The sequence below is a fragment of the Panicum hallii genome, chromosome 4, assembly GCF_002211085.1.
Source record: "Panicum hallii strain FIL2 chromosome 4, PHallii_v3.1, whole genome shotgun sequence".
In the NCBI taxonomy this organism is placed as follows: domain Eukaryota; kingdom Viridiplantae; phylum Streptophyta; class Magnoliopsida; order Poales; family Poaceae; genus Panicum; species Panicum hallii.
In genome coordinates, this window is record NC_038045.1 from 49,493,626 (window position 1) to 49,517,164 (window position 23,539).

General features: G+C 48.1%; 3 protein-coding genes across 7 annotated transcripts; all 3 read left to right on the forward strand.

Moving 5' to 3' along the window:
* The first annotated feature begins 128 nt into the window (after positions 1–128).
* LOC112890690 lies at positions 129–1,410 on the forward strand. The gene is made up of 2 exons (XM_025957538.1): positions 129–630; positions 708–1,410. Exons 1-2 carry the CDS (start codon positions 602–604, stop codon positions 1,132–1,134), a joined length of 456 nt encoding a protein of 151 aa, XP_025813323.1. The 5' UTR covers positions 129–601; the 3' UTR covers positions 1,135–1,410.
* Positions 1,411–12,621: 11,211 nt separating this feature from the next.
* Positions 12,622–15,704, forward strand: LOC112890782 (probable galactinol--sucrose galactosyltransferase 6). 3 transcript variants are annotated; one of them, XM_025957642.1, is made up of 6 exons: positions 12,627–12,897; positions 12,997–14,103; positions 14,208–14,417; positions 14,517–14,651; positions 14,754–15,066; positions 15,174–15,704. In XM_025957642.1, the coding sequence occupies exons 1-6, from the start codon at positions 12,707–12,709 to the stop codon at positions 15,510–15,512; spliced, it is 2,295 nt and encodes a 764-aa protein (XP_025813427.1). In that variant the 5' UTR covers positions 12,627–12,706; the 3' UTR covers positions 15,513–15,704. The 3 variants fall into 3 exon arrangements, with proteins under 3 accessions (XP_025813428.1, XP_025813426.1, XP_025813427.1); XM_025957641.1 differs by having other exon boundaries at positions 12,626–14,103; XM_025957643.1 differs by lacking the exon at positions 15,174–15,704 and having other exon boundaries at positions 12,622–14,103; positions 14,517–14,662; positions 14,754–14,921.
* Positions 15,705–16,124: 420 nt separating this feature from the next.
* Positions 16,125–22,092, forward strand: LOC112890780. 3 transcript variants are annotated; one of them, XM_025957638.1, is made up of 10 exons: positions 16,531–16,548; positions 16,628–16,821; positions 17,170–17,231; positions 17,375–17,524; positions 17,857–18,033; positions 18,895–19,110; positions 19,207–20,855; positions 20,963–21,028; positions 21,146–21,215; positions 21,341–22,092. In XM_025957638.1, exons 3-10 carry the CDS (start codon positions 17,175–17,177, stop codon positions 21,989–21,991), a joined length of 3,036 nt encoding a protein of 1,011 aa, XP_025813423.1. In that variant the 5' UTR covers positions 16,531–16,548; positions 16,628–16,821; positions 17,170–17,174; the 3' UTR covers positions 21,992–22,092. The 3 variants fall into 3 exon arrangements, with proteins under 3 accessions (XP_025813422.1, XP_025813424.1, XP_025813423.1); XM_025957637.1 differs by lacking the exon at positions 16,628–16,821 and having other exon boundaries at positions 16,125–16,548; positions 21,341–22,044; XM_025957639.1 differs by lacking the exons at positions 16,628–16,821; positions 17,170–17,231 and having other exon boundaries at positions 16,412–16,548; positions 17,375–18,033.
* Positions 22,093–23,539: the final 1,447 nt, after the last annotated feature.

Here is a 23,539-nt window from a genome sequence, read left to right on the forward strand (position 1 = left end):
AGAATCCACGATCCAGCACGCCCTTGCACTGATCGTAGGTGTTAGCTGTTCAGCGTGCTTCGAAGGTCCACGGCGTAGCATGGTGGATGACAGTGTGTACTGGCTGATCAGTGAGATGAGCTCCCCTTGCACCCGACCGGAAGCCGCTGCCTGCCCCACCACCGCACCAGAGGCCCCTGGCAGAGGCAGAGAGCGCGGAGGAACAGGATGCATGCATGGCGACAGCGGCTCCGGGTTAATTTGTTGATTGATGGAAGGAGCACCAGAATAAACTTTTCCTTTTGTTTAATGATGTTCAGGTTACAATTTGCCACAGCATAAAAGGAAACGCCACGCCGCTGTCGTTGTTGCGCGTTGCGTCTGTCGTTCCATGGATGCATCGAGCCCGGTCTCCTGCATTTCCCGGAGAAACTCAACAAATATTCAGACTTTTGGACATGTTACATCTACGACCAACCGCATTCCGTCTAAATGGGAAATGCCCTGTTTGTACAACATCACCTCTTCGGTGTTAAAGACCACGGAGTGCGTCAGTTGGGTGGGTGGCTCGTAAGACGACTCATGCAATCCCTGTTGCTGGTTCTGAAAGGATACTTCAGACATGGTCAAATTGGGAAGCCTTTTGTTGCTGTAAGTCTATCTTTTAGTTTACAGCTTGTGGATAGTCTTGCCAGCAATTTGTAAAAACAGTTAAACTTTTGACCCAGGAATCAGGAACATTGGCATTGTCCAGCAGAAAATGGATGGCTTGGCAATGGCACTCAGCGTCTCAGCTCACTTCCCCTGCTCTGGTCGACCTCCCAGCTCCCACTCGTCGCCACCGTCTCGCTCTGCGTAGCTTCCTACCTCCTCGCCCAGAGGAGGCGCCCGGCAACAAGCAATGGCCCACCTGACAGATTCCCTTCTCGCTTCCCGCAAAGCCACACCGGCGGCAGGCAGCCAGAGCCCAACCGCGCGCCCGCCCCCCTCCTCAGCGTCAACCACCTTCGCTTTCATCCGCCGCGACTCCACGACGCGGACGCCGCGTTCGCAGGTGCGGCGCACCACTCTGAGAACACGCCGTTCCAGGGGGCGCCGTGCTCGCCGGCGCGTGGCGTTTGGCCGCCGTGGACCGCGGCCAGGGGGTGGTCGTGATTTGGTTTACCGACCGATTGGTTGCCGGGGAGCCGTTCGATTTGTATTCCACGGTCTCGATTGAGCAACGAGGCTATAGCACGCTGTGAAAAGATCGTAAGAACAAGAGCGCGCCTCCGTCTCCGCCATCCCGACCGCGCCGCTTCGCCGGCCTCGCCGCCGCCGCCGCTCCCCGGCGATCTGCCGATATTGGATGCGCCTGTGCTTGCTCGAATGGTCCGCGGCGAGTTTCGCTTCCTTTCGCGGCGGTAAACCGATGCATTTCTTCTCTAACTGTTGGACATTCTGAACCCGTCTTTTGCTACGTCCATGGCGAAAGGCGAATCCATCATATATTGGATGCGAGTTCGTTGCGCAAAAGAAATGGAAAGGCATTGGCTCCCAATGCTTTGTATCAGTGCGTTATTGTCGGTTGGTGCTCTAAAATCTTCAGAAGTCAGAGAAGAACGTATTCTAGGCTTAACCACTCTTCGGTATAGGAGGCATAGAAATGTGGTTTAGTAAGCTTCTTATTTGTTTCACAATTCCAGTAAGTATACGTCCTATTCTGATCAGCTGAGATTCTGTAGGAAACTGAAAGCAGACTTGCCAATGCCAATGGACAGCAAATCAGCAACAGATTGCTCTTCAAATTTCTTCTGTCCTGGAAGACGAGCTGCAGCATCCCCAACCGTGTCAGCCTGATGCGTCCAATGGATCTACCATTTGATCATCTGTATATGTACCGTGATTGAGTTGTTCTCTTCTGCATTTCGTCAAGAAAAAGGAAGAAATGTTCAGACATTCTTGCCTACCGTAGTCCCTTTTTTGGAAACAAAAAATACTAGATGAAGGCATTGGGAATACCCAGCTCTTGACTTACAAGTATACCATTCAACCTCACACTTTCTGTACTGCTGATTCAACGAAAATGTTAGTCTTCCGTTGACTGAATTTCTTTACCCTCTTCATGCTTGTCTTTTCTGAAAATGTATGCAGTTCTCACTCGATTTTCATTCTAGCGAAGCACATTATTTATGAAATTATATCACTTGTGCTTGTCCCTAATACGCTGTTATTTAACTGAACTTTTGGACTATGCTTGGACTCAAATGCTAGTACCTTTGAGTTCTGTACTCCAAAGGATCAGTTCACAAATTTAGTAAGCCTGAATCGCAGTGATATCAGATGAAACAGAGTTGGTAGTAAAACAAACTTATTAGTTAGCACTCCTTGCCAGTGAAGCCAGCCCTGCTGCAGGAACACTCTGTTCCTCGAGCTCCCACTGGCCTAAACCATGTTTCCTTTGGAAGAAATTGGATGTAAAGATCGAGTCTACGTATAGGGTACTATGACGAGGATATCACCATACTGGATACATCCGAGATTTGATCTTCTACGAGTTACAAGTCGTCACCAATTTGATCTGTACGTCCGAGATTTGGTACAGTTCGTGCACACTAACTCCATCCATGGACACTGTTGCCTGCTTACGCTACTTCCTCAACAAGTACGACTACTCGGTGTCTCGATCGATTATTTTCTGAGGCTCGATCGACTACTTCAACAACTCATACGATTACTTTCTACTTCTTCAACAACTCGTACAAACTACTTCAACAACTTATACGACTACTTCAACTACTTATACGACTACTTCTTGTGTGACCACGACAAAGCGTCACCTATTTTAGGCCAAGTCAGCTTTGTATCATGTCAGGTCTTACATCCGGGTTGAGTACGCCCCCACCTGGTCACCCTCAACCCTAGGATATTTCCCCCTTCGGTATAAACTCAATAGTCGCCGCCACATCACGGTTTGTGTTTTATTTAATTCTAGTTTTCCATCGAGAAACGGATCTCTTTCATTGTAACTGTGATGTCGAGTCTTTTTCTGCGAATCAGAGCCTCCGTTCTTGTTCTACAGAGTTTGAACCTCATCTTGTTCCTTACTTCATTTATATCTGCAGTATCAGATTGCGAGCTTATCTTTCTTGCTTGTGTTCTTCAATTCGCTTTCAGTGAAAATCTTCTTGGCGAGATCAATTAAATTGTGTTTGGTTGATAACCAACGGTGCAGCGGTGTAACGGTTGCCAAGTTCGAATAATAACTTATTAGAAATCTAGATTGCCAACATCCTAACTCTACCAATCCAATTTGTCGTACCTACCGAAAGATGGCACCAGTGCTTCCATCACGCTGCGGAGTCAGTACGACGAAGAGGGCACCATCCGCCATGAGGATAGGAAACTCCGGCGGAGCCTCCGGAAACCCCGCCTCCTTGAAGCCGTCGAAACCCCAGCAGAGACCTCCTCCTCTTTCTTTCACTGCTCCCCAGGCAGTTCCGGCGTCCACAGCGTCAGCACGTCATCGGCGTATTCTGTGGTGCGATCGATGGAGACGAACCACATGGAGTCCCCGACGCGGGCCGTGGTCAGGACCAGATTGATCGACTGGTTCCTCGCCCTCAGCACCTGCTCCAGATCAAGCTGGCACTCGCCCGGAAACTCGATGAAGCCGAAGTCCACGGCGGGGTCGCTGGCGGTGGCACATAGGTCGCAGTACGCGAGGCCTTGCTTGACATCCGGCAGCTCTATTTTCTTGTGCATTCCCTGCAACTGCGGGCCGTCGCGGCGGCGACTCCTGCATGCTGCGCCTGCGCACGGCGGCGTGGATGTTGCGCCACCCATGGGCGCGCCTGCCACACCACGAGCGGGCTGCCCTGCCCACGTCCCGCGGGGCACGGGCGCACGCGGTTACTTGTTCCGGCGCCGGAGAGTTCCCGAGGCTGTCGTCGTCGCAGGCCGTGCTCTTGCCCCTCGCTTCCCTCGCCGCCTCCCGGGTCTCCGGCGGACGGCGTTTTCCGGCCTGGAATTTTACCCCTCGTAATCGGAGCGTTTATTTAAAATACTGGATCCATAATTTACGTATACCCCGATCGTCTTTATGTAAAGGGGAATATTAAAACCAGATTTTGCAAATAAACCCTCTTCTTCCTCTGTTCCTAGGAGAAATCCTCTCCGCCATTTCGCTTCTGGATAATCCGTCGACTCCGACGGCCGCCGCATCCTCCATCGAGGACAAGACCAAGGTCCAGCTCATGTACATCAAGTTATCAATTATAGAAACAAGTTTTCTCGGTTGGATATTCGCTATCTCCAGCGACCAGAACGTTGGAAGAGAGCGATTCGCGGCTCCAAATCTCCGATCCGCCGCCCTCGTCGTCCTTCGGCGAACAGGGTACAAGATGGACCTGCGGTTGCGTCGCTCAGGTGGAAACTGGATGGAGGGAGAAGCCATGAGCTGACCGTGGCAGGTCATCCTTACATCCGATGATGTCCGGTGAGGAGAGGAGGTTGTCTTGTCACATTCCAGTCCATGACATTGAGAAAGATACAGACAGATTAGGAATACACCTGCTACTGCGGACTACTGCTCTGCAGGTCAATTGCATATCTGTTCTACCATGTGCCCGTCATCAAGTGCATTATCATTCGCGCCTCCAATTCTTGTGCTATCTCCATTGATCTCGGCTCAATGCAGAGTAAGTTATTCTGACGCAAACCAACTCTGAATATTTCCTTGCCTGAATGACGTGTTTTGGTTTTAACTAGTGCAACTCTGTTACTGAAAAATTACAGGTGTAAAAAGGAAGATATGCACACATTCAACCGGCTGCTAGTGGCTAAAATTTGAAATGAAGATTGGACCGAGACTCATCTTGTTTTAGGTTGAAGTGCACCGAGGTATTCAGCTCGTGTCTTCCATTGCAGAAGTGCAAAGCTAGCTTTGTGCCACACTTGCATGACAGGTGTGAGCTGCATCTTGTGGCGTGCATCGCCCGTCTAGAGAAGGAAATGCCATGGTTGCTGAACTCGATGGTGACCAGTTTTTGATGTATCGATCAGGCTGGTCGGGATTGCAGCTTGCAATGCAATGTTTGTGCATGATCACAAAAAGAAAGGGCGTCTTGATGATCTCAGGAAGCCAACACAGCTTAGTTGTGTGTGCGTTAGTTGTCCAGAGTCTTCAGAAGTCACAAAAGAACTTACAGTCATTCTTCAATATAAGATGCACAGTTATGTGCTTTAATATGTTGCTTATCTCTTTTGCAATTTTATTGAAAAATAGAAGGTCTTGAAAACATATATACGATCCTACCGAACAAAACAATATGAATTTATTATAAGATGCATAGCTACGTGGTTCAGTAAGCTGCCTTTTCACTTTCACAGTTTTATTGAAAAATGGAAGGTCCTAAAAACATCGTTTCCTACAGGATAAATCAACATATAAGATGCACGGCTATGTTGCTTCGTAAGCTGCTTATCTCCTTCGCACTTTCTCGTGAAAACATCTGATGCTGCCAGATAATCATTGTTTCAATCTAAGATGCACAGTTATGTGGTTCATTAGCTGCTTTTCTCCTTTACAATTTTATTGAAAAACGGAAGGTCCTAAAAACATCTGATCCTGATGGATAAATCAACATTGCTAAATTCAGAACTCTAAAAGCTGAATTAGGTTGCAAGCTCGTGACCTTACCTTCTATTATCTTCCAATTAACTTACAAGGGAGCAACAGTTTACGTGAACCTACGATTTCTAAATCAAGCCTCTGAAATGGTATAAGGCATTACTATTTTCTTCATGAATTGCACAAATCCAGCATCATGGTTGCTGCACTACTGGTTCTACTGTACAGCGAAGTAGTATCACCATTTTCTTCATGCTGTCATCACTTTACTAGTTGAAGGCATTGGGAACACCCTGCTCATCAGGAGGTACAACATTGAGCATCGCACTTTCTATACTGCTGGGTCAACTAAAATTTTAGTCCTCCGATAATTGAATTTCTTTGCTTTCTTCATGCTTTTCTTTTGTGAAAATGCCGAGCTCTTCTCACTTGATTTTCATTCCAGCGAGACACATTATTCATATATTATATCACTTCTGATGGTCCCTACAACGCTTTTATTATTTAACTAACTGGACTCTGGGTCTTTGGCTGGATTCAAATACAAGTGCCTTTGTGTTCTGTATCGGTTGGTTCCAACAGGTCTGCCTCCAACCAATCATGCAAAGCTATCATTTTGCCTACTCCCATAACATGTATGATTTGAGATTTTAGAGGCAACTGAAAATGGGTGTTGACGATACTCGCCGTTGGCTTTACTAGTTGAAGGCACTAGGAGCAGCCGGCTCATGAGTACCATTATTCAGCATCACACATTTTGTACCGCTGGTTCAACTACAATTTTAGTCCTCTGTCAACCGAATCTCTTCAGCCTCTTCTTCCTTTGCGTGTTGTGTTTATTATGCTCTTCTCACGATGATACCTTCTACTCTGTTCATTTAACTGAACTTTTGCGTGCGAAAGAAATCGTCTACTCCCAACAACCGACGATTCAGCTTGCAGCCTAATGTTGCATATGCGTACATCATTGTCGCAGGAAAATATGCTTGGTTTTCCATTTGTGCTGCAAATTTTTCACAAGTCAGAGAAGATCTGCCCATTCTTCTATCTACGATAGATGGCTTACTAACTTTCTTATTTGCTTCATAATTTTGTAGAAAAATGGCAGGTTCTGAAAATTAATACGACCGATCCTGCCGGATTAATCAACAATGATAAATCATCACGAGTCACAACATATTTTCTACAGCTTATGAAGTACGCGCGCATCAGGCATCATTCAATGTCATACACCGAGCTGTTTTGCCCTCCGCTCTCCCAACCTCATGTTGCATTCTTAGACCATTTCCACCGCTGAGGTTTTTATGTTCCTTCAGTTGGTCGTCAGAGTGTGGCATGGCACTTTCTTATTTATCTGAACCGAATTTGTCCGTACCTTTGCCGATTGATCGGCTGACATTCTATGGGGAACTGAAACAAAACTTGCCATTGGACGATCAGTACATTGCTCTCGAGAGTTCTTTATAGTAAACGTGCTGCACCATCCCCAGCCGTCAGCCCTGATTGTGTCAAATGCACCCATCAGTTGAGAATCAGTGTAGCAATGTTGATTGGGTTCTCCTCTTCTGCATTTCCTAAATAAAAGCAACAAATATGTATTACGAAGGAAGAGTGCGTACAGGAAGGTATGTCAGACAAATATTCAGACATGCTGACATTCTGAACTCCGAACTAGGTATGTCAGACATTCTGAGTTAACTTGGAGCTCCAAAAATATTCAGACATTCTGCATTTCCAAATCTGAACTCCGAATTGGGATGTTTTTCTCCTCTGCGTTAATGGAGACAAAAGGGGACATTGCAGCGTCCATGCCTGAGCTTCCCCCGTGCGGGCGCACCACTCGGAGAGCAGTGAGCACTCCGTGCGAGGGGACGCTGTGCTGCGCTCGCTGATCACGGATAAGCAGCTCCCGGCTCAAGCAGAGTGCGTTGCCCACGCGGCGGCGCCGTCGAGGTGGTATGCCAGGGTTCTCTTCGTCAAATGCAGGGTTTGCGTCTGCCCTGCTCTAGGTCGACTGGTCCCTCGCCCTCAGCGTCTGCTCCTCAGCTCCTGCTTAAGCCGGCACTCGCCCGGTAACTCGATGAAGCCGAAGTCCACGGCGGGGTCGCTGGTGGCGGGCTGGCGGCGCACAGGTCGCAGTACGCGATGCCTTGACATCCGGCAGCTTTACTTTCTTCTGCATTCCTTGCGAGCAGGGGCCGTTGCGGCGGCAACTCCAGCACGCTGCGCCTGCGCACGACGGCGTGGATGCTGCGCCACCTGTGGGCGCGCCTGCCGCACCCGAGCGCGCGGCCCTGCCTGCGTCGCAGGGGCACGGGCGCACGCGGTGACGTATTCCGCCGCCGGAGAGTTCCCGAGCCTGTCGTCGTCGAGGACAAGCGTGCTCCTTGCCCCCCGCTCCCCTCGCCGCCTCCCAGGTCTCCGGCGGATGGCGTTGCCCGGCATGGAATTGTACATATTAACCCCGGATCGCGATCCAAACTAGGTGTTTATGTAAAGTAGTGCATTCATAATTTATGTATACCTCTGATTTGGATCGTGATTACTGATCGCGGTCCAAATTAGGAGTGCTCATGTAAAATACAAGATTCGTAGTTTTTAAACATATCCCTATTTTGAACCGTGATTATTAATTGCGATCCAAACTGGAATCTTTCTGTAAAATAACAATCCTATATTTTTCGAATAAGCCCTGTTCTACCTATGTTCCCTGAGAACAATCCTCTCCGCCATTTGCTTCTGGACGGCCGCCGTCGCGTCACCAAACTAAGCAAAGCTCACCGGCCCCGCTGTGAAGCTCCAGCTCCCTGTTCCGCCGCGTCCGCCTGCCTCTTAACCTTCTTGAAGCTCCGGGCAGGTGGGGCAGCGCCTAGAGCCTCCGACCGCGGCGCCCGGCAGTGGCAGGTGCCAAGCTTCCTTTGCCGAGGCTGCCTGTCATCGTGCTCCTCTGGGCAGGCGGCTTTGGCTGGCGTGTTCTATGGTCATTGGTCAGGGGACAGGGTGTGGTCGGTATTCCATTCCCTGACCAAAAGCGTTCGCCTAAAAATATTCAGATAGTCTGCACTTCCAAAGTCTGAACTCTGAATTCGGATGTTTTTTTTCCTCTTCTGCGCTAATGGACGAAGGGGACGTTGCAGTGTCGATGCTTGTGCACTGTGTCTTGGCGTGCTACTCGTACTCGGAGCGCACGTGGCGGTGTGGATGTTGCCGCACCCGAAGCCAGCCTGAGGTTGAAGATGTGCTAGTCTATAATGAACATAAAAATATACTAAGTACAAGCTAGCAATAAGGCCTATATAAACATTGTTGATATATTAAACAAACGACACGAGCACTACAATTATAAAACAAATCATAATACATGAAGAGATACATGTAGCGGTACCACATCGATGCAGCAAGTCACCATGGTTATCGCTATAAAATTATTATTTACTCCCGGTTATTAGTAGGAGTAATACTAAACTCTACCCACAAATATATTATTTTCTTCAACTATTTAGGTTGCCATCCATCTTATTTGGATACTAGACCATATCCATCACTTAGAACATGTCCATATTCATTATTTGGTCGTGAAATAAATTCCCAAGTTGATCACCGGCAAACCAAACCGCTCACTAGCCCCCATCCTCCTCCATCATCGGAGCCGTGGAAGAATTAGTAGCCCCAATATGTTGGTCACCAGCGCAAGCGGCCGCTTGGCTGCTGGTGCGCGGCCGCTTGCGCTGGACCGGTTGGCGCCGTAAAGGATGGGTGACTGCTGGAGACTAGTTGTTCATTGTGGCGTGCTGGCCACTGGAACCATAGCGGCTTGGGTTGTAGGCACCTCTGGCGAAGCTGAATCCTTCCCTGTTGGAAGTATTATTTTGAGCTCAAGGCTCGGCATCATAGAGGCTGACGTCGTTGATGCTATAGCGTTGCCTACGAGTAGGATTCTCCAGCCTTCGAAAGTACTTCTAGGCATGGTTGGAGACTTGCAATGGTGTTCTAGTGGTGACAAAGTACTTAGAGATGTTCTTTCAGTCTTCACGGCCATACACTTGCAAACCATGAAGGAATTGCCTGCATTAGCGCAAGGTTTAGGATGAACATGTCTGTCATGGTCCAAAATAGATAAAATACCACAACTTGTGTATGTAAGAGGATATAAGAATATCTAGGACAATAATATGTGCTACACCTTGGTCCAAAACCTGGTGCGTGCCCTCTCCATCCGAGGAGCGGGCTGCCTACGCGGCACCTCCTGTGCCACCCTCATAACCCATGTCTCCATTGTTTGATAACCAAGCAGCATGCCCATGTTGTCCATCGCAGAATCCTCTAGACGAATTTCAAAGTTGTTCACAAGGTCCCTACTCGCTGTCGCAGAATGGTAGGAGCCATCACCGGTGCCACTTGGCATCATCTCCACCATAAGATCAACATACAAGCGGATTACTTGATGCTTCTCCTTCACGGGGAACATTGTCTGGATCTCATTAATAATGTCACCGTGCTTCTTGTTCCTGTCACTTGAGACACTGTTGTTGGTATTGAACCTAGCAACGAGTGATTTCGCCATGTTGAGACGGTGGCTTGGGTCCCTGTAAACAATCATTAGCTGGGCTGGTCACTTGCAACGCTGGTTATATATACTAGGCTAGAAGAAGCTAATCAGCAATCGCAAGTGGTGGCCCTTTGAAAGCTACAGCTACGGCGGGAACCAAAAGATCTTCAGACAAGAAAAGAAAAAAAAAGCTTGGCATGATCGGAAAAACAAACAGCAACCAAACTTTGTTGCAGGCATTCACATAATCACATGCGTGCACGGTTGCTGTAACAGGGCTGCATGAGGTGCGCATCTCGCTTAGGATACTTTCGGGAGAGAAGAAGAAAAATATCTCGGCGATGCCGACCTCGAGCTGAACGATCGGGAGATGCACGGGCGGGCGCGGATATTTTCGTTCGCTCCCAGCGCTCTCTTGGCGCTGAGTTGGCCATCTCTGATGGCGACGTGGTGCCCCATCCCGCTTGTCTCTTCGCGGCGTCCATGCCGGCACGCACCTGCACGAGAGGACAAGCTGCATGGCTGTGCTGTTCCAGGTGGACCTGCATGCCGCCTGCAATGGCGGTTTCCTGAGTGCTCCATGGTGATTGGCGACGCGGCTAGGTCGGCTCGTGATGGGCGGCGGCGGCGGCCGCGGCTGGACGGACGAGTGGCGAGTTGTTTATGGTGGATCGGATCGGATATTTCGCCAATGGCGGTCGCGGCGGCGGCCGGCGGCTGGGGCACTCTAGAGCAAGCAAGAACAGTAGTTTAGCCCGCTGCCGACTACAAGAGTTTGCTATGTCATCTAAAATTAATATTGTAGTTAACAAATATAATAGATTGGCTATTATGTTGGCTAAAAGAGTGTTGCGTAATTAATATTAGACCCACTTGCATACTCTCATTCTCTCACCTCAGTCTGGGAATTTGTGCTATAGCCAGTTATGAGCTGGCTACTATCCTACAGCCAGCTCCTTCTCTCTCTTCTCTCTTCTCTCCTCCACCTTAGCATAAATATAATAAAATAAGGTTTATAGACAGCTGACTACGTTATTGTACCTGCTCTTGCACGGACGGAGGCAAGCGGGCTGCGGCAGATTCAGCCATTCGTGAAATGATGATGAATATCTGAAGATATAAATAAAACGTCATGCGGTTGATTAGAGCCGGTGGTCCCAGCACCGCAGAGGCGCCATGCCCGCCGCACTGTGGCGCTAGTGCTATCAGCGGTCCATGATTGTTGAAGCGCTCCCCCTCCAGTTCTACTGTAGATATGGATAGATATGGTAACGGATCATGATCTTAGCGTACTTTTAGCTCAAAATTGAATTATATAAGAGATTATCTAGATTAAATTTAAGATATTTTACCATCAATAGCTGTGGATGGTGTTACCGTGCTAGGGATGCAAGTTTGTGTCTCATTGGCTTATTTGGATCGACTTAAAAGCTTAATAAAATAAACTGATCTGTACTGTCGAAGCATAGGAAGTGGGATAAAAATTGTACTAGCGAGCTGACCCACCAGTGGGTACGTGGCAGCTAATTAATTACATGGCTATTTTAGTTAATCCATTTCCGTTAAATTAATAAAGTGGCATGCATTCTAGTTCATTTTAGCAAATTTAGTATTGACTTTTTTCTTCTTCTTTCTTTTCTTTTAAAAGAATACATTGGTTGTGGATCTCTAGAGGGAAATGGTGGCCATTCTGATAGATATACTGCGCAACTGGTATTCCAGCGGGTGCATGCAAGCAATGGCAGCAAAATTAACAAGTTATTACCATTGCGTTGCATTGCTCGGACACTTGTCCCCTACACACGTGCTTTTCTGAGAGTACACGTCATAACACAGTAGGCAAAGTGCGCATGCAATGAGGGTAAACCGACGAAAGGAAAATGGTGATCGGTGAAGAGGAGGCGCAAAGCTGATCGAGTGATTGCTTTGCTACTGTGCTGCAGTACTGAAGGTTCAGAAACTGAGAAATAACTCTGTCAGAGAATCTGCAGATAAACGAAGAAACATATACAGTCTTTTCCCGACCGTGAGTTCCTTAAGTTGATTTTTAACAGAAAAACGTGAAGGATCAGAAATGAGTTTCTTCCCTCTTGCGGTTTCTTGCTTGGTTTCTGATCAGGGCAAGATAGATTTTTCTACACGAAAAGAAAAAAATAAGCATATGGAACTATCTTATTAGTTCACGCGGGACGAGGAACTATCTTATGGTTACTATTACCAGTGATGCTTTGTCTCTGATTATGGCATTTCAGAATCGAATGATTGGCTGGAGTTAGCGATAAGTCCATAGCGACACAACACTGATGGGTGGCTGACATCATGCCATCACTAACCCATCTCAACTAGCAAGTGGTAGCAGATCGATCAGCCGCGGACGCCCGTGTCTCCGTGATGGTGATGGCGCATTTGGCGCGCAGGATGATTCCGCTCGCCGCCGCCGCCTCTGCTGCTGCGGCGTATATATACGCGCCTTTCCCGTTCCCGGCCACCCTCTTCTCCTGGTATCCTTGCCAAGCATCTCGCTATCCAACTCACGGAGTAAGGTCGCTTAGGTCGGCGAAGAGGAGATGACGATCGCATCATCCGTCAAGCTCGCCGGCGGCACGCTGTCGGTCGGCGGGAGGACGGTGCTGTCCGGCGTGCCAGCCGCCGTGGCGGCGTCCTCTGCGGCAGCGGGGGGAGCGGTCGACGGGGTCTTCGTTGGCGCCGACCTCGCCGAGCCGGCCTCACGCCACGTCATCTCCCTCGGCGCCTTAAGGTTTGGGGTTGGACCCGAGAACACGAGAGAAATGACATTTTTCGATCCATTCCGTAGGCATTGGGTCCGATTTTGGCGTTCAATTTTGCGATTGGGCAGGGGCGTGCGGTTCATGGCGTGCTTCCGGAGCAAGCTGTGGTGGATGTCGCAGCGGATGGGGGAGAAGGGCGGCGACGTCCCGCACGAGACGCAGTTCCTCCTCGCGGAGTCCAGGGGCGCCGGCGGCGAGGACGCGGAGGCGGCGTACGTCGTGTTCCTCCCGCTCGTGGAGGGGGCGTTCCGGGCCAGCCTCCAGGGCGGCGCGGGCGACGCGCTGGAGCTCTGCGTCGAGAGCGGGGACGACGACACGCGCGCGGCGTCCTTCGACCGCGCGCTCTTCGTGGGCGCCGCGGAGTCCGACCCGTTCGCGGCCGTCGCCGGCGCCGTCGCCGGCGCCAGGTCCGCGCTCAAGACGTTCCGGGTCCGCGCCGAGAAGAAGCTCCCGGGCATCGTGGACTACTTCGGCTGGTGCACCTGGGACGCCTTCTACCAGGACGTCACGCAGGAGGGCGTCGAGGCCGGGCTCCGCAGCCTCGTCGCCGGCAGCGCGCCGCCCAAGTTCGTCATCATCGACGACGGCTGGCAGTCCGTTGGCACGGACCAGCCCACCCCCGACGACCAAGCCGGAGAGGCCAAGCAGCCCCGCCTTCCCCGGCTCACCGGTATCCGGGAGAACAGCAAGTTCCAGAACGTCGACGACCCGGCCGCCGGCATCAAGACGGTGGTGCGCGCGGCGAAGGAGGAGCACGGGCTCAAGTACGTCTTCGTCTGGCACGCCATCACCGGCTACTGGGGCGGCGTCCGTCCGGGCGCCGCCGGGATGGAGCGCTACCGCTCCAGCATGCAGTTCCCCAGGATCTCGCCGGGCGTCGCCGAGAACGATCCCGGCATGACGACCGACTGGATCACCGCCCAGGGGGTCGGCCTGATGCACCCCCGCGCCGTGTACCGCTTCTACGACGAGCAGCACGCGTATCTCGCCGCCGCCGGGGTCGACGGCGTCAAGGTGGACGAGCAGTGCATCCTGGAGACGCTCGGCGCCGGCCACGGCGGCCGCGCGCAGCTCACCAGGCAGTACCACCAGGCGCTCGACGCGTCGGTCGCCAAGAACTTCCCGGAGAACGGCATCATCGCGTGCATGAGCCACAACACCGACGCCCTCTACTGGTACTGCATCAGCCGGAACAATTCCCATCCGCGAATTTCGTAGTCTGTTTTTCACGGATTTTTTGACCAGTTTGATCCTGGCGTGCCGTGTGTCGAATTGGCAGCTCGAAGCAGACGGCGGTGGTGAGAGCGTCGGATGATTTCTTCCCGAGGGACCCGGCGTCGCACACGATCCACATCGCCGCGGTGGCGTACAACAGCGTGTTCCTCGGCGAGTTCATGCTGCCGGACTGGGACATGTTCCACTCCCTCCACCCGGCCGGCGAGTACCACGGCTCGGCCCGTGCGATCAGCGGCGGCCCCGTCTATGTCAGGTTGCGATCAATTCATCCCCCTTCATTAATCTTCAGCATTGTTCATGCTTATGTTTTGTAATTGGAAGTTTGATGGTGTTCATGGTGATGAATTTGCAGTGATGCCCCCGGGAAGCACGACTTCGAGCTGCTGAAGAAGATCGTCTTGCCGGACGGCTCGGTGCTCCGCGCGCGCCTGCCTGGCCGGCCGACCAAGGATTGCCTGTTCACCGACCCGGCACGCGACGGCGTCAGGTGTGAGACAAGTACCCTCCGCTTCACCGCACTTCGATTTGTTCACATGCGCCAATGGTGCTCTGCTTTGTTGTGGTCTCTGACGTTGCTCTTGCCGTGCAGCTTGCTCAAGATATGGAACATGAACAAGTTCACCGGCGTCCTCGGCGTGTACAACTGCCAGGGCGCGGCGTGGAGCTTCGTGGAGAAGAAGATCATGTTCCACCACGCCGGCGCCGGCGCCCTGACCTGCGGCGTGAAGGGCAGCGACGTCCACCTCATCTCCGAGGCCGCGACGGACCCCGATCAGTGGAGCGGCGACTGCGCCGTGTACCGCCACGGCAGTGGCGACCTCGTCGTCCTCCCCGACGGCGCGGCGCTGCCCGTCTCCCTCAAGGTCCTCGAGCAAGACATCCTCACCGTGTCGCCGATCAAGGTCAGCACCCAACGCCAAATGTCTCGAATCAACCTCTCACATGACAATTTTGATCACCATTTCTTGACCGAACTAACTGACGGGGACCATGGATCGCGCCATTGCAGGACCTGGCAGCCGGGTTCAGGTTCGCCCCGATCGGGCTGGTCGACATGTTCAACAGCGGCGCGGCGGTGGAAGGCCTGACCTACCACCTCCTCGACGGGGGAAAGCTTCTCGGCGACGGCGGCTCTGCTGCTTGTAGGTCAGAGGAGGCCGTCGGATTGGTGTGCATGGAGGTGAAGGGGTGTGGCAGGTTCGGCGCCTACTCTTCTGTCAGGCCAAGGAGGTGCATGCTGGGCTCATCTGAGATGGAGTTCTCCTACGACTCTTCGTCTGGGCTGGTGGTTTTGCAGCTGGAGGAGATGCCCGGGGAGAGGGTTCACAAGATTGTCGTCGAGTTGTAGGCGGAGCGTGAGCATTTCACAGATTCAATTAGCTGAGTTAATTTTTATATCTTTAATAGACTCAATAGATGAGAGATGGGTGTGAAGTATGCATGCAGCCATGCAAAATTAGCATGCACACGATACATATATGTTCTAAATTCTTCAGAAATTTATGATTGGCAAGGAGGCCGGAGCCTACTGTGACCCTAACTGAGCTCCGCCTTGTTCTCTCTGCTATCAGCGAAGGGAACTAAAAAGTGAGCGAATATAACTGCACCGTGTTTCGTAAGAAAAAAAACCAAATAAATCACGCACACATGGGACAGGACAAGGCAAGGGCAACGAACCGACTTGAGATACAAAGTCCACTCATGCACGCTTACATTCCATTCCACGTAGGAATTGAAGGAACTCATGAACCAATCGCGAAGTAAAGCAACATGCCATCCGCTCGCACGTACGCCTTGTCCAGGGCTGCGGGCGCTGCGGCGGCCAGCTCGCCGCGTCGACGCGTTGTTTTGATGCTACCGACGGCGCGCACCTCATGGTCCTCACGTACCGGGCTCTCCTGTGGAACCCGATCACCTGTGGTCTGTGGAACCTCATGTGCAATCCGCTTCCGCTTTGGGTTGGCGTAATCCTCTGTGCTCTTTCCGCATCTCCGCCTCGCCTCGTTACACACGGCTTCCCTCCACCCCAACTGTCGCGCCACTCCTCTTCGCGCGCCCAAATCCGCCCTCCACCCTTCGCGCCAAAAACCAAACCCTAGACCTCCGCGCCGCGACCATGCCGCCGCCGCCGTCGGTGGCGCGTGAGGTGGCGGAGATCGCGGCGGAGCCCGACCGCGCTGCGGCGTACGCGTGGCTCCTCCACCTGCAGCGCGGCTGCGCCGACGACCCCTCCGCCGCCGCGGACCTCGCCGCCGAGCTCCCCTCGCCCCTCCTCCCGCTCCTGCTCCGCGACGCGGCCGACCCTGACGAGGCCGTCGCGGCCCCCGCGCTCAAGTGCCTCGGCTTCGCGCTCTACCACCCCGTCCTCGTCTCTACCATCTCAGGTACTAGCACTTCCCCGTGCCCGCATTTCTTCGGTTAAATGCTCAGTGGTGGTTGAGCACAATTTGAATCGGTGAACAGATCGACGGTAAACTAATTCGATTCAGCAAAGTTCACACCGAAATTTGTGCGAGTTGCTCGGTGGGAGGAAGCCTATGTTGTGAACATGGAGGCATTGCTTTTCATTGAGAAGTATATTGGCCTTTAGCAGTGTGGTTTTTATGTTTAAAAACTCACCCCTTTGCGGCATTGCGCACATGTATTTAGAATACAAGGTTACGCATCTGAACCCACCTGAATGTTTGAGGACTTCACGTGTCTAAAACTCTTGCTTTCGATTAGTGCTCTACAATTAACTGAGCTTCTTTCGTTTTAGAATATTATCTGTACGATTTTCTTTGAGATAGCATCATCATTTTGCCAGCCAACATCATTAACTGTTTGGACTTTTATTTGTCAGAGAATCAACCTGACCATATTATCTGTTTTCACACATTTCCTAGAATGCCACCGGTATATATCTATGGGGTCAAACCCATTTTGCCCTCATACATGATGAGCTGTAGGCACTGCACATTTGTTTTATTGAGCATAGCGAATAATATATTTATCTTATCCTTCAGCCCAGATGGCCCAGGCTGTATTGGATACCTTGGTGCAGCTAATCATGAATACTCGGATGAAGGTAGATCTGGCCAAACATTTTTTTCTGTCAAGTGCTGAAGGCGCTCAATTTTTATGTGAACAATATGTGTTTTGGTACAGTTTTTTTAGCTAACTGAAGTCCAAAATGATTCCCATTTTCTCCTCTTAAATTTGATATTGCAGTCTGTTTGTAATTTGGGAATCTGGTGCGTCTCTGTTCAGCAGTTGGAACCATCGATTATAGAGGATAGAGCATACCCAGTGGTTACTGCTATTGTTCATGCACTCGACAATCCATTTGGTTCCTTGTCAACAACATTTGAGGCAGCTCAGGTTATTCTGCACACGTAAATTATGTTCTATGTCATTGCATTTTTGTGTCTAGCATGTTGAACTAGCAATCAAATTTTTGCTGTAAAATAACTGCTTCGCAGCATCCATTATTGAACAGCCATATTCCTTCATGATGCTTCTAATTTCATCAAAATTTGCCTAAAATGATGTAAAATCATGTTATATGAGTCATATCTGTAGGTACTTTTCTCATGTACCATAGACTGCAAGACAACTACTTAATATATACCTTGATCTTTGTTCTCTTGTGTTATCGTGTAATCTTTCAATATAACTTGGGAGTGCTGCCTTTTTGGAAACTTCTATTGAAGGCTATCATGAAGCTTGCTTGTCAAAGTCACAAAAGAATGAGGGAGTTATCAAGCTTATGGGTTCCACCAATATACCGAAGACTCTTAAGTGCTGATAAACCAGAAAGGGACATGGCAGAAAGATGCCTCATTAAAGTTTCATGTGTTATCCTACCACCTCAACCACTTCTTTCCAAGGTAATTGAAAGATTGTTGTTACTACAATTGTGTTTAATTCACAGTTTGATCTATCTGGTAAGTAACTACTTGTCTATTGTATGCAAATTCATTGGATATATGCACACTGTGGAGGAATTTTATTTTTCTCTAAACAGATTAACTTTTTGTTAGTGTGTAAACCAACCCAAGTACCTGACTACCTGGGTGCAACTACTTTAATACAGTCACTCAAAGGTATAAAGAAATTAGGTAACACTTTGTGATAAACTCGAGCAGCTTCATATGGATAAGTCCTAATTCGTACACATTTTTCTTGATGTGGCTAGAATGCTAAAGAAATTCAGCTGAATTGCTTTAGTTTGACCAATTAGTGAAATTAATGTCCTTGTGACACAATATAGTAACCACAGTGTAGCTTCGGTAAAAATGAGTAAAATGACACTGAACTAATTCGCCATCAACAACATATCAGCGTTAAGAAGGCTTAACATCATATTCATAGGGCTTGGGAGCTACACAAGCATTTCCTCCTTTAGTTTATAGTATTGAAATCCCTGTAGTTTTATTACTTATAGTCTAAAATGATTATGGAAGCCATGTACCAACACAAGATGGAAACTATCATTATTAGATTAATTTAGAGAACGCATACATCGCAGAATGTTTGTTTTTATACTAGAGTTTGTATGGCATTTCATATGTGAATTGTTTTAGATACCTCTTTTGTTTCCTGGATTTGGTTTATTGAATGATTCACTGCTGTGACCCTGCAACTTTGTATATTTCATCTGTTTTACTTGCTGTAATAATTCAGTTTCTTATGAGCTCATCTGGTGATTATTTTCTCAGTTTAGCTTCATTTTGATGCTTTCTGTATAGGCTGTAGCTTTAGACCTTGAGCGAAAGCTTCTCTGCCGCATGATGAGTATGCTTGATGATCCTTCGAAGAAAGTTCAAGCAGTGAGGTCATGGGGATGGATCATATCTTTACTTGGTACAGATGCAGTGAATAATAGACCTCTACTTAATAAACTGCTAAAGGTTCCTGAACAGATGTTCATCGATCTAGACACACAAGTTCAGATTGCTACGATGGTAGGTTTACACTATTTTTTCTTTTAATGATGCACAGTAACTTTTCTAGTAACATGAATTCTCTATTACATTATGATAGTCATTTCAGATCCACAGGTTTCCTGGAGAAATTTGGTAGATGCATTTTTTCCATCTCAGGCTTCAGAATCTGTGGGTCAAGAAACTGTGGTTGCCCCATTAGAACCCAGAGAACATGCAACTGCTCAGGTGAAAAGAACAAGGTTAATTATGGTGCCTTTATGTCGAGTTCTTTCGAGGAGTCGTAATATTGTTCTGAGCTCTTCTTGTTTGAGTACATGGAATTACCTTCTACATAGACTCGGTAATTTGATCAATCATTTACCCATACTGGAGGCTGCTTTTGGGCCAATACTCAAAATAATTTTCTCATTTGGAATCAATGATCAGAACAAGCCACTGTGGTCATTTTGCATGAGTCTTTTTCATGATTTTAGTTCATCAAAAAGCAGGCACAGAGAGGATTTGTGTACTCCAGTGAATCAGAACTTGGTTGCCCAATCTTGCATGCATCTCAAGGCTTTGCTGAATGCTCAACATATCAAATGGCTACCATGGGAAATTGGTTGCTTTCATTTTCAGATCGACATTCTTGGCACAATTCTGAATCCAGAACTGTTTCAGGACATGATTCCTGAAAAGATGCTAATTGTTATGGATTCTGCAACAGAGATATTCAGGTTTGTTCTAGTAGGAGTTCAAATTGAACTTAAAGAAAAGGGTTCTTGTGAACAAGTCAGGCTTTGCATTACAGATCTTTGCAGGTTTGTAAAGACGAAGTTGTTTCTGGATCATGTAGGAAAGCATAGTGGTAATAAGTGTGCAATGCTACTGGATTTTGGTCTTCAATTTGTGAAAGTTATTGTGGGGGAGTTGGATCATTCTCTTTTAAATTCTGAAAAGATTGAGATATGCTTAGACATCAAATACATAAAGGAGAACCAATCTGCAGAATGCAGTCCAAAGGTCTCTTTTCCAAGAATCAGACCACTTTCTTACATGGAGATGGTTTCTCCAGCAGTTTATGCGACTGCACTGTCTCTGTCCATGGTAGCTCAGTATACTGGAGAGCTGTCGCATGGAGATACTGAGAAGTTGGCTTTTATTCTCTCTTCATCAGATATCCTGAAGAGTCTTCATGCTGTCGTTTCTTTTATGTATATGCAGATCATGTGTCCGATGTTTAATAGGCAAAGATTAAAATGGTTGATGGTCTGGAACATAGTTGCAAAACACTTGAATGAGAAACTTATCTCTTATTTGAACACTAGTTTCCGAGCAAGTTCCTGCAATGTGCTCCATCAGTTCTTTTGCTATCCGTTTTTTAGTTTTTTATACCCTGGGGGCTTATCTGTTCTTTGGAATGCTGAAAATAGCTCATGTGCTCCTGTTATGCAAGACCTGGAGGTGGAATTAGCCGTTGAAGTTTATAGATCCCTCTGTACAAGCTCCTGTAATTCAAAGGCTGCATCCAAGGTTTTCTTTGAGGGTTTTTATGACTATTTGGTTAACATTATTGATGAACACATGGCATTGAACATTCAGCATTGCCCAGAGAAGTTTGAAAATACCGCTATCCTTTCTGTTCTCGGTGAAGTAGTTATTGGACTGTTAGAGAATGATCAAATTTTGGCATATGCTAACCAAGAGTTGAATGAAACAAATGAAGACTTTACCGGATGTAGGCTGCCTAACCTCCTTTTGAGCTGCTTGAACCTTGCTAACAGGTTTGTTGACTTCACTTCTAAACAAATCAGACCTAATATATCATATCTAAAATAGCAATGGCCTCAATCTGTTTCAATAATCTCCAAGCATTTGATGATATATGCAGATTTATGAGGTTTTCAATATTTGGTTTCAAAGCAAATCCAACTGGACAGCACCAAGTCACAAGCAGGTAATTGAACAGATTTACAAAATTGCAGTCTTGTTTGTTGGTTTTAATGGCTGTAAGCTGCTATCAACTGAACACCTGAGTTAATCTCATTCCTTCTTTAACTTGGCTTTGCTTCAGGTTTTTTCAATCTTTATCCAATTTTGTTGGTCATGCCATATTAAAGAAACATATTCTTCTTCTTTTCGAGGTTTGCGCATATTTCCAGAATAATTTACTTATATAGCTCCTAATTTTTCTATGAGGGTCAGCTTCATTTGACAAGCACATATACTTTATGCCTAACTGCATGAATACACCATTTCGTCCTTGCAGATTATTGGAGATCAACTTACTGAGTGGTTCTCTTTATCTGCCACATTGTACTGTGAAATGCAACAAGGAAAAATCATTTACCAGCTTGAGAAACTTTGGCTCAAGATACTCGAGTGTCTGAACATGAGCCAGCTCATCAGTGATGGCCCCTTTAGACAGAAGCAGCGACTTCTTCAAGTGGCACTCAATCACCCGCATCATGTCATTTCAGCTGCAACAGCATCAGCTTGCAGAGCAGAAGCAAATATCAAGATAAGTCTGCACTCTGGTTGCTTAGGTCCTAAGTTGGATGGATTGTTGATGGATAGAAGAAAGGATCATAATAGCTCCAGCAGTACTGACAAAGCCATTGCACGTGAAGAAATCGACACTTCGAGCAGGCTTGCATTGCCAACATCGAAGAAAAGAACCAAGCACACAGATAGGGATGCTGGATCTCTGAAGATCTCTGCGGGTCTGGGGCGGAAAAGGCTGAAGATCATGAAGTATTCAACTAAGCCAAAGGAACTCAACAAAAATACAGCTCGTGTTGGCGGCATTAGCTCTAGGATAGATAGCGTCTTCTCACCACGTTGCGTGGAAAGTAAAGAATGTAGGAAACCGGAATTGATACTGGAAATGCTCAAGAGAAAGAGAACATTTTCGAACTGATTGCTGTTGTGGTTCGAAGAACTCAAATGTGTTGGTAACCGGTACACAATTTATGCTAGTGGTGGGGGAATTTGTTCATATATATATACACTCGTTTGTAGCTACTCTCCGTATCAGTATACTACTGTGTGTACATACTTATTTATTTATATATTTATTTATATATAGACACGCGGAGGAGGTGCGCGCTGGTTGCCAGGGCGCACGCCGTGGCGAGGGCCTCTGCCTCCCCCGAAGCCTGTCTCGAAGGCCAGAATGCACGCGGCGGGGGTTGCGTTGATGGGTGCTCCGGGGGATCTGCTGGGCGCTGCGGCCGGCGCCGCCTCGCCCACGGCGGCGCTGGCGTTCCCGAGCAGCGTGCCCCGCGCCGCCTTGCACGCGGCGGCGAGGGCTTGGGGCGCCGCGGCCAGCGAGCCGCGCGGCGCCTCGCACGCGGCGGTGAGCGCCCTGTGCACCATGGCCAGCGCGCACGCGGCGTCGGCGTCTCTGGTCGGCACGGTGCCCGCACGGCCGTCGGCGAGGGCCGTGAGCGCCTTGGCCAGCGCGTCGCCCGCGGCGGCCGCGGGTTGTCTAGCATATTACTGCATATTCGAGAACATTACTGCTAGTTATTCTAGCATGAACATTACTTACTTCTTAATAAAAAGATACGCATCTCATGCGTATTCAAGAGAGAGAAAAACTAGCACGAACATCACACACTACATGGAATACGGCACTTAATATAACAACATTCACAAATGTCTCGGATGAGTAATAAATTAATAACATATCTTGGGAGTGTTTACTAGTTTGGCTCTTAACCGTACACGAACGCCAGGCCACTCAATCCATATGATCATACAAAATACTCAATCCTATGTGCTGTGTGCTAAACCTAGACATGGCCCTTCTCATTTGTCAGTTTGCTAAATAATTACTAGTGTTACGTGACATGGATGCAAAAACCACAATTAATGGCCCACTTGACGATGTAAGAAATATAACCATTATTTACATGCTCGCACAACCAGATAACAGCATATAGAAACTATGAACCCTAGGCACCACTCACAGTGAAGTGTCGCCGACAAAGGATATAGTGGATTTTTTTCACTCTACATTTCAGCCCACTCATATATTGGTCGCATAACTCTGACATTGTAGAACAGTAAAAAACATTATATTCTTTCTTTTCTAGACTACGGTCCAATAATAGGAATTTTAGCCCACTAATTAACAATAGAACGATTTATTCCCATTCCTTTATATATGTTTGTTTCAGTCAAAATAAAACAATGACAAAAAAAACAATGTCTCACCTTAAACTATAGAAAATAAAAAAAATTTCTATTGCAAAATTTACAAAAGTGAAAAATGAAACTTTTAGAAATAATCCAACTTGAATGAAAAGTATTCTAGCTTTGAAAGAAAATTGCTCTACTTAAATAAAATATGTTCTATATAAATATGTGTCATCAATACCTAAAATAACTTCAAGAAATATTTTTGTTTCACAAAATATGTTTAGAAGAGAGAAAAAAATATTACAGTAGAACTTAGAAATTG

What these genes read in the sequence shown, in the direction of transcription:
- LOC112890690 (XM_025957538.1), top strand. Translation starts at nt 602, where the DNA reads ATGGTCAAATTGGGAAGCCTTTTGTTGCT. An exon ending in TTGGGAAGCCTTTTGTTGCT is followed by an intron (nt 631 to 707) that starts GTAAGTCTATCT and finishes CTTTTGACCCAG; the next exon opens with GAATCAGGAACATTGGCATT.
- LOC112890782 (XM_025957641.1), top strand. Translation starts at nt 12,707, where the DNA reads ATGACGATCGCATCATCCGTCAAGCTCGCCGGCGGCACGCTGTCGGTC. An exon ending in AACACCGACGCCCTCTACTG is followed by an intron (nt 14,104 to 14,207) that starts GTACTGCATCAG and finishes TCGAATTGGCAG; the next exon opens with CTCGAAGCAGACGGCGGTGG. An exon ending in TCACCGTGTCGCCGATCAAG is followed by an intron (nt 15,067 to 15,173) that starts GTCAGCACCCAA and finishes GCGCCATTGCAG; the next exon opens with GACCTGGCAGCCGGGTTCAG.
- LOC112890780 (XM_025957637.1), top strand. Translation starts at nt 16,281, where the DNA reads ATGCCGCCGCCGCCGTCGGTGGCGCGTGAGGTGGCGGAGATCGCGGCG. An exon ending in AAGTTCAGATTGCTACGATG is followed by an intron (nt 19,111 to 19,206) that starts GTAGGTTTACAC and finishes TCAGATCCACAG; the next exon opens with GTTTCCTGGAGAAATTTGGT. An exon ending in ATATTCTTCTTCTTTTCGAG is followed by an intron (nt 21,216 to 21,340) that starts GTTTGCGCATAT and finishes TCGTCCTTGCAG; the next exon opens with ATTATTGGAGATCAACTTAC.